At 44.2% G+C, this 10,396-nt stretch overlaps 1 protein-coding gene across 1 annotated transcript in view; it reads right to left on the bottom strand.

Moving 5' to 3' along the window:
* Positions 1–9,933, bottom strand: part of epo (erythropoietin) — an 18,251-nt gene extending 8,318 nt beyond the window's left edge. The window contains exon 1 of the mRNA XM_062984551.1: positions 8,913–9,933. Coding sequence (XP_062840621.1) covers positions 8,913–8,925 — 13 coding nt within the window. The 5' untranslated portion in view covers positions 8,926–9,933. The remainder of the gene's footprint in view (positions 1–8,912) is intronic.
* Positions 9,934–10,396: the final 463 nt, after the last annotated feature.

Genomic DNA, 10,396 nt, shown 5'->3' with positions numbered 1-10,396 from the left:
TTGCTATACTGTTTTTAAATTACTGTTTTAAATTTCTGTTCGTATGTAAATTTATGTTGTTGTTGGGCTTGTCCCTGTGCAAGCTGCCCTGAGTCCCTTCTGGGAGATGGAGGTGGGATACAAGAATAAAGTTATTATTATACTAGCTTTGCCCGGCCACGCGTTGCTGTGGCTTATGGGAATCCTTTGTTGGCCAGGTGGAATAGCAGTGAATAGCCTTGCAGTCTCAAAGCCTGGCTGTTTTCTGGAGTAGCTGGAGCTGTTTGTTGTATGAACGTGGAGGCATGGATGAGGGGTTGTGCTGCCAAGTTTAGTGTTTCTGGGATGTGTAATTTTGTTGTTTTGTACTAGGCTGAAATTTCATTACCCTTTTATATATATAGATTATTATTATTTCTTGTTACTACCTTTATTTCCATGTACAACAATCTATGGTATGTACATTTACCGATCCTGCATGCTTCCAAACAAAACCTTTGCTAGGTCTTACTTTCAGGGGAGGCCTTATATTTAGCAATTCAGCAAAACCTCTACTAGGTCTTATTTTCAGGGGATGTCTTATTTTCAGGGAAACAGGGTAGGTGTCTTTCCACTGAATGCATTTTGACACCACTCCAACCACCATGGAAACATAGGAGTTGTAGTTTAGTCATTGTGAAACTACAACTAAGACCTTGTGAAACTACAACTCCCAGGATGCTGTACCATGGAGCCATCTCAGTTGAAAATAAGCCTAAACTGCATTCATTCTGCAACATCAGGGAAAGACACTGCAGCTGCATCTCTATCATTGGAGATCCTGCACTGAGTTGGGGCTGGACTAGATGACCTTTGGGGTTCCACGAGTTTAACTAACTTAGGTGTCTTTCCACTGAATGCACTTTGACACCGCTCCAACCACCATGGAAACATAGTTGTAGTTTAGTCATTGGCAGAGAAAGCCAAAGACCTTGTGAAACTACAACTCCCAGGATGCCATAGCAAGGAGCCATCTCAGTTGAAAGTCAGCCTCAACTGCATTCATTCATTCGCTGTTCCTATTTTACTCATGGACCTTACTCAGAGTTTTTTGCACTATTATTTATTTACAGTATTTATATTCCACCCTTCTGTCTCACCCCAAAGGGGATTCAGGGCAGATCACATTATATACATATACTAGCTGTGCCCGGCCACGCGTTGCTGTGGCAAAATGGTGGTGGTATTGGTTAAAAATTGTTGTGTAATTTTTATTTGACATTATTTGCATTTTTTATTAATTTTATTGTAAGTTATATTTTTATTTATTATATTTTATTATTTTCTTGTATTATTTTTAGTTATTTTCTGTTATTATAGTATTTTATTGTATTAATTTTTTAGTGTTTTTTATTATTATTTTTTGGGTTGCTAGGAGACCAAGTTGGAGGAGCTTAGCCTTCTAACTGGCAGCAATTGGATAAAAGCAATTATTCCTCTCTCTCTAATTAGGACTTTATTTTTCTTTTCTTTTTGTTGTATCAACCTAGAGGTGTGGATGATGGGTTGTGTTGTCAAATTTTGAGGTTGGGGGGCCTGTAGTTTTGTTGTTTTGTGGGTCGCCATGATGCCATCACTCTTTTATATATATAGAAGGCAAACATTTAATGCCCCAATACACATAGAACCGAGACAGAGACAGACGCAGAGGCAATTTAACCTTCTCCTGAGGAGATGTTCGATTCTCTCTGCACTTAACAATTGATGTCTTGGTTTTAATCATTGCCATGTTGTGTTCTTTTATAACTATGTTTATTATATTGTGTTTTAAATTTATGGATTATATGTTAATTTATGTTATGGTTGGTTTGTTTTCTCATGTAAGCCACCCTGAGTCCCTTCGGGGAGATGGAGGCGGGGCACAAAAATAAGGTTACAGTAGAGTCTCACTTATCCAAGCCTCGCTTATCCAAGCTTCTGGATTATCCAACGCATTTTTGTAGTCAATGTTTTCAATACATCATGATATTTTGGTGCTAAATTCGTAAATACAGTAATTACTACATACCATTAATGTGTATTGAACTACTTTTTCTGTCAAATTTGTAGTATAACATGATGTTTGGGTGCTTAATTTGTAAAATCATAACCTAATTTAATGTTTAATAGGCTTTTCCTTAATCTCTCTTTATTATCCAACATATTCGGTTATCCAACGTTCTGCCGGCCTGTTTACGTTGGATAAGCAAGACTCTACTGTATGTTTATTATATTGTGTTTTAAATTTATGGATTATATGTTAATTTATGTTAGGGTTGGGTTGTTTTCTCATGTAAGCCACCCCGAGTCCCTTCGGGGAGATGGAGGCGGGGCACAAAAATAAGGTTATTATTATTATTATTATTATTATTATTATTATTGACACAATGACGTTGTATGATACAGCAAACAAGATAGATATGCCGGATTATTATTTTATTATGACACAGCAAACAAGATAGATATGCCGGATTATTATTTTATTATGACACAGCAAACAAGATAGATATGCCGGATTATTATTATTATTATTTTATGACACAGCAAACAAGATGTCTATGCTGGATTTCGTATCACAAAATCACAAGTCGAACACTTCCCAAGTGTCTAGGACTGTGTGATGTATTTTCGGATGAAGCGCGCAGATCCCAGCAGGGTGGCCTTTTGCAAATGGCAGATCGTATTATTATTATTATTATTGTTATTATTATGACACAGCAAACAAGATAGATATGCTGGATTTCATATCACAAAATTATTATTATTATTATTATTATTATTATTATTATTATTATTATTATTATTATTATTATTCTGCACTGTCCATGCACCCAGTTAAAGACATCTCCAACACTGGAGAGCAGGGGTCCCCAAACTAAGGCCCGGGGGCCGGATGCGGCCCTCCAAGGTCATTTACCTGGCCCCCGCCCTCAGTTTTATAATATAATATTTTATATCAGTTTTAATCATATAATATATTGTATATACATATAATATTGACAATAATCTTATTATTATCTCACAATATAATACTAATAGTAATACCATATAATAATATTAATTATATGGTATATATTACATATTATATAATAGTATAGTGGTATAGTTCAATATAGTAATATATAATGCTAATATTGTGTTATGCTAATAATATAATATATTGTATGTACATACAGCTGCTCTGAGTCCCCTTCGGGGTGAGAAGGGTGGGGTATAAATGTAGTAAATAAATGCAGTAAATAAATAACATACCTACTCAGAAATAAATCTCATTGATTTCACCGAGGGCTATCCTGAGTCTATGACTGTGGTCTTGAAGAACTATTATGAAAATTGCATAATAAATGAAATAATTTGTCCAGGGATGTGTGATACCTATGAAATGAATTTTTATTTATAGCCCTCCCTATCTCTCCAAAGGGACTCAAGGCCGCTCACAACAAAATGCACAATGGCAAACATTCAATGCCGACAGTAATATATAAACAAATCAATAAACTAATCAAGACCAACTCAGTAAATTATAAATATACATAAATAAACAAGACATAAAATAATCCACATAATTACTAACATATTAAAACCATAAAATATCATTTAAAATCTCTTAAATTAGGTTAAAATTGTTGGGAGAGAGATGGAAAACAGCAATTTTGGAAAAATTAAGAATGCGACCTATGGATCAATTTATCAGAATACAATTGGAATTATAATTATAGTTTAGAACTGATGGACATATTTACAGATATGCTTTGTTAAAATGAACATCTGAGAATGTACAACTATAGTGTCATAAAAATGTATTGACTGGTCACTCACCATTCTTTGGTAGGTAGGTACATCTTTTGTTTATTGCCCAATAAGATAATTACATGCATCTTTATGGGATTTGATAGTTATGTATCGATTATATTAGCTCACATTTAAAGCTAAACTCTCTTGGTATTGATAACATAATATAATAATAAAACAACAAAACTTCAGTGATGCCAATAAATGCCAATGTTAATAAATATGGCATCACCCAGTTCAAAAATCTTTAAAATAATTGCAGCTGAAACCTATCAACTTAAAGCAAACTCAAGGGAATCCCAAAGAAAACTTACAGATCTTCAGAGCATCTCTAATGGTCTGCAATAATTTACTTAGGCTCGGCCAAAGTTTGACATGACTTGAAGGCACACAACAACAACATCAATCCTAATTAACTTGACTATCTCATTGGCCAGTAGCAGGCCCACACTTTCCATTGAAATCCTAATAGGTTTATGTTGGTTAAAATTGTTTTCATTTTTAAATATTGTATTCTTTCGTTGTTGTTGTTGTTGCACTACAAATAAGACATGTGCAGTATGCATAGGAATTTGTTTGTGTTTTTTTTTTTCCAAATGATAATTCGGCCCCTCAACAGTCTGAAGGATTGTGGACCGGCCCTCGGCTTCAAAAGTTTGGGGAGCCCTGCTGTAGAGCCTGCACTGAGTTAGGGTTGGACTAGATGACCTTTGGAGTCCCCTCCACTCCCATGGTTTTTAACTGGCTGCATCTCCACCGTGGAACAGGATGCCATTGGACCCCACTTCCATGGCATGGGGGTCCTGGGAATTGGCGCAGGGAGATGCATTTCCACATTCCATCCCGGCCGCTTTCGCGCTTGCCGAATGCCTGGGCCTCTGGTGTTGACAAGGCGGCTTATCGCTTATCTCCAGCCCTTCACACTTTAACTCTCCAAGTTTCTCTCCAGGCCCTTGAAGGGCAAAAAGGGGCCGGACGGACGGCTTGGGAAACGGAGCTCGGGGGGAAAAGTTCCCTTTGGGACTGCAGAGCCCAGCAGCCCCAACCCAGGCAGGAACTCTGCACTCGGAAGCAGGTTGGGTCTGCATCTGCATCTGCCTTATCCATGTAAGATTCGCATCCACGTCCATCATGAGATGCCTTGTAGATATGACTTCTGGTCTTTAGACCTACCATGTTTCCCCGAAAATAAGACAGTGTCTTATATTGTGTTGTCGAAGGCTTTCATGGCCGGGATCACAGGGTTGTTGTATGTCTTTCGGGTTGTGTGGCCATGTTCCAGAAGCATTCTCTCCTGACGTTTCGCCCACATCTATGGCAGGCATCCTCAGAGGTTGTGACCCTAACCCTAACCCTAACCTCACAACCTCTGAGGATGCCTGCCATAGATGTGGGCGAAACGTCAGGAGAGAATGCTTCTGGAACATGGCCACACAACCCGAAAGACATACAACAACCCAGTGTCTTATATTAATTTTTGCTCCCAAAGATGTTTTAGGTCTTATTTTCAGGGGATGTCTTATTTTTCCATGAAGAAGGATTCACATTTATTGTTGGACAAAAAAAAAAGAACATTTATTTTATACTGTACAGTAGTTGTCATCACAAACCAGCATAACCAGACAAACTGTGAATCCTATCAAGAATTTCTTGTGACTACCATTATTTCCATGTACAACAATCTATGATATGTACATTGACCGATCTTGCATGCTCTGGTGTTCTGTTTGGCGGGCATGCTTCCAAACAAAAACTTTCCTAGGTCTTGCTTTTGGGGGAGGCCTTATATTTAGCAATTCAGCAAAACTTCTACTAGGTCTTATTTTCTGGGGATGTCTTATTTTAGGGGAAACAGGGTATATAACTTCAGAAAGTTCCTATTTCTTTCCCCAACAACTCCCACATTCGGCCTGGGGATTCTGGGAGCTGCAGTCTGAACAGGGTGACTATTTCCAGCCCTTGCCACAATCTTTCTTCTTTCCCACATTGAGAATTTTCAAAGGAGAATCTAGAATCCTCAATTTGGAAGAGACTTCAAGGTCCATCCAGTCCAACACTTTCTAATCCCTCCCGACAGATGGACCTCCAGCCTCTGAATCATCGAATGGTAGTTGGAAGAGACTCCCAAAGGCCATCTACTCTAACCCCCTTTTGCTGTAAAGGAAGACACCATCTAATTCCTCCCGATAGATGGCCATCCAGCCTCTGAATCATTGAATGCTAGAGTTAGAAGAGACCCTAAGGTCCATCCAGTCCAACACAATCAAATCCCTCCCAACAGATGGCCATCATAGAACCCTCTGAATCATTGAATGCTAGTTGGAAGAGACCCCAAAGTCCATCCAGTCCAACCCACTTCTGCTGTAAAGGAAGACACCATTGAATCCCTCCCGACAGATGGCCATCCAGCCTCTGAATCACAGAATTTTAGAGTTGGGAGAGATTCCAAAAGGTTATCTACTCTAACCCCCTTTTGCTGTAAAGGAAGACACCATCTAATTCTTCCTGATAGATGGCCATCCAGCCTCTGAATTATTGAATGCTATTGCTGGAAGAGACCCCAAGGTCCATCCAGTGTAACCCCCTTCTGCCATAAAGGAAGACACCATTGAATCCCTCCCAACAGATGGCCATCATAGAACCCTCTGAATCATAGAACCCTAGGGTTGGGAGAGACTCCCAAAGGTCATCTAGTCAAACCCTCTTCTACCATAAAGGAAGTCATCCCTCTCAACTGATGGCCATCCAGCGGGAATCATCAAATTCCAGAGCTGGGATGAATCATTGAATTTCAGAGCTGGAAAAGACCCCAAAGTCCATCCAGTCTAACACCATCTAATCCCTTGCTATAGATGGCCATCCAGCCTCTGAATCATCAAATGCTAGAGTTGGGAGAGACTTCCAAAGGTCATCTAGTTGAACCCCTTCTGCTGTAGACACCATCTAATCCCCCCTGACAGATGTCCATCTGAGTCATCAAACACCATCTAATCCCTCCCTACAGATGACCATCCAGTCTCTGAAGCATTGAAAGCTAGAGTTGGGAGAGACTCCCAAAGGTCATCTAGTTGGACCCCTTCTTCCGTTGACACCATCTGATCCCCCCTGACAGATGTCCATCTGTCATCAAACACCATCTAATCCCTCCCTACAGATGGCCATCCAGCCTCTGAAGCATTGAAAGCTAGAGTTGGGGGAGACTCCCAAAGGTCATCTAGTTGAACCCCTTCTGCCATAGACACCATCTAATCCCCCCTGACAGATGTCCATCTGAGTCATCAAACACCATCTAATCCCTCCCTACAGATGGCCATCCAGCCCCTGAATCATAGAACCCTAGGATTGGGAGAGACTTCCAAAGGTCATCTAGTCGAACCCTCTTCTATCATAAAGGAAGACACAATCTAATCCCTCTCAACCGATGGCCATCCAGCCTCTGAATCATCAAATGCTAGAGTTGGGAGAGACTTCCAAAGATCAACTAGTTGAACCCCTTCTACTGTAGACACCATCTAATCCCCCCTGACAGATGTCCATCTGAGTCATCAAACACAATCTAATCCCTCCCTACAGATGGCCATCCAGCCCCTGAATCATCAAATGCTAGAGTTGGGAGAGACTCCTAAAGGTCATCTAGTTGAACCCCTTCTGCCGTAGACACCATCTGATCCCCCCTGACAGATGTCCATCTGTCATCAAACACCATCTAATCCCTCCCAACAGATGGCCATCCAGCCTCTGAAGCATTGAAAGCTAGAGTTGGGGGAGACTCCCAAAGGTCATCTAGTTGAACCCCTTCTGCCATAGACACCATCTAATCCCCCCTGACAGATGTCCATCTGAGTCATCAAACACCATCTAATCCCTCCCTACAGATGGCCATCCAGCCCCTGAATCATAGAACCCTAGGATTGGGAGAGACTTCCAAAGGTCATCTAGTCGAACCCTCTTCTATCATAAAGGAAGACACAATCTAATCCCTCTCAACCGATGGCCATCCAGCCTCTGAATCATCAAATGCTAGAGTTGGGAGAGACTTCCAAAGATCAACTAGTTGAACCCCTTCTACTGTAGACACCATCTAATCCCCCCTGACAGATGTCCATCTGAGTCATCAAACACAATCTAATCCCTCCCTACAGATGGCCATCCAGCCCCTGAATCATCAAATGCTAGAGTTGGGAGAGACTCCTAAAGGTCATCTAGTTGAACCCCTTCTGCCGTAGACACCATCTGATCCCCCCTGACAGATGTCCATCTGTCATCAAACACCATCTAATCCCTCCCAACAGATGGCCATCCAGCCTCTGAAGCATTGAAAGCTAGAGTTGGGGGAGACTCCCAAAGGTCATCTAGTTGAACCCCTTCTGCTGTAGACACCATCTAATCCCCCCTGACAGATGTCCATCTGAGTCATCAAACACCATCTAATCCCTCCCAACAGATGGCCATCCAGCCTCTGAAGCATTGAAAGCTAGAGTTGGGGGAGACTCCCAAAGGTCATCTAGTTGAACCCCTTCTGCTGTAGACACCATCTAATCCCCCCTGACAGATGTCCATCTGAGTCATCAAACACCATCTAATCCCTCCCTACAGATGGCCATCCAGCCCCTGAATCATAGAACCCTAGGATTGGGAGAGACTTCCAAAGGTCATCTAGTCGAACCCTCTTCTGTCATAAAGGAAGACACAATCTAATCCCTCTCAACCGATGGCCATCCAGCCTCTGAATCATAAATGCTAGAGTTGGGAGAGACGCCTAAAGGTCATCTAGTTGAACCCCTTCTGCTGTAGACACTATCTAATCTCCCCTGACAGATGTCCATTTGAGTCATCAAACACCATCTAATCCCTCCCAACAGATGGCCACCCAGAATCCTAGAGCTGGAAGAGACCCCGAGGGCCAATGGCTGATTCTACGGACCAGACCCGAGACCCCTTTCCCTGCCCCACAGAGCCAAGGGGAGAACATACAACAACCGAGAACATGGAGAACATGGAAGGTGTCCCGGAGCCTCGTGCCTCGCTTGGCTTCCTGCCGGAGCCCCGCTTGCCAGTCCCCTTGGCGGCCACCCAACCCCAACAAAGAGACGGATCGATGGCTGGCCCAGGCGGCTACTCACCAGGTATCCCCATAGCCGAAAGCGCATGGCCTCAGCGCCTAGCGGACCCCTCCTGCCCCACGGCCAGCCATGGGCTTCCACTGCGGAGGGTCCAAAGGGAGTCGGGGTCTGCCTTCCGAGTCAGGCCAAGCCCATCGGCCGGTCTCCAGGGAGCCTCAACCTCGATGCAGACCTCCAGGGGAGTCCATGGAGCGGCCGCAGAAGTGTCCACAAGGAGCCGAGGGGCTGGACGTTGGTCCCACGTCCCTCAAGACCCTGGCAATGTGTCTCCGGGTGTCTTCGGCCACAGAATCGTCCAGCCGTGGCCTGAAAGGAGCCGGTGGCCAAGATGTCCCTCTCTTCTCTCCAGGCCACTCAAAGTCCAGGTGAAGAGGTCAGAGGTCAGTCTCCAGGTGACCTCAGCCACCTCCAGATGAGTCGGATGTCCAGCGCTCTGGCCAAAGGGAGGTCACTCAATGCCCAGGCGAGTCTTCTGGGCTCAGATCTCTCCTTGGACATCCAGGGCTGCTCCAGACCAGTCTGGCCCCTCAGCCACCAGTTTGGGATCCCAGCATACCAGTGAGTCCCAGGATTGTATTCTCCTTCCGCGGCGACCCCTTGATCCTTCCGCCGCAGACCCTAAGGAAGAGCTGCAGAGCGGCACGAGGGGCGGTTAATGTTTCACCCGGTCAGTTGGTCTGTCGGTCGGTCCTGCTGCCTCGGTGGCCTTGCTGCTGTCCAGAGAGGACTCCGGCCGCCCCTTCCCTTCCCTTCCCTGCAGGAGGAAGGCCTCTGGGCCGGGCCGAGCCGGAGGGACAGTTATGCTCTCCAGGCCGGAAACCCCAGGCTTGAGCCGGTGGGCACGACAACCCTCCTCATCACCATCATCACCCCCATCATCATCTTGGTGGTGGGACCTGCACTGGACGGGGCCCAGGAGCCTTCGAGGGAGAGGCCATGCCGCAAGAGGCACGTCGGCCTCTCTGGCCTCCGTCCAGCCAAGGTGGGAAAGGTCAGCCTCCTGGCGCCCGGCCAGAGGCACAGAGTGTGACACAAAAGGGGGCTCTGGGGAGGAGCGGTCACTTCCTCTGGGCTTGGCCACAGCAAGGCCACCCCAATGGACAGCACGCCCATTCTTCCAGTCTGGCAACTGATATTCTGGGTTCTAGGGCTGTGTGCGAGGGCCCTGAATCAAATGGGTTTGGCTCCCTTTGCAGCCACTGAAACAAGGCCTCTGGCCTCATGGGGGTCCTTTCAATGATGGATTCTGACATTCGTGGGCTCTCCAGAGGTCATATAGATGGGACAGATCTGAGCTTGGTCCCTTTTGCCCCAATGCTGCGAGGGAAAGATGCCTTGGTCCATTAGTGCTCCATCTAATGCCTCCCTCTATAAATGATGAATTCTGACATATGTGGGGTCTCTAGAGGTCATATAGACCAGTGGTTGTCAACCTTTTTAATGCCACAACCCCTTAATGCAGTTCCTCAAGGTAACAATGCCTC

This window comes from Anolis carolinensis, chromosome 6 (assembly GCF_035594765.1).
Source record: "Anolis carolinensis isolate JA03-04 chromosome 6, rAnoCar3.1.pri, whole genome shotgun sequence".
Classification (NCBI taxonomy): domain Eukaryota; kingdom Metazoa; phylum Chordata; class Lepidosauria; order Squamata; family Dactyloidae; genus Anolis; species Anolis carolinensis.
The sequence above is the reverse complement of the archived record's forward strand: the minus strand, read 5'-3'. Positions and strand labels throughout refer to the sequence as shown.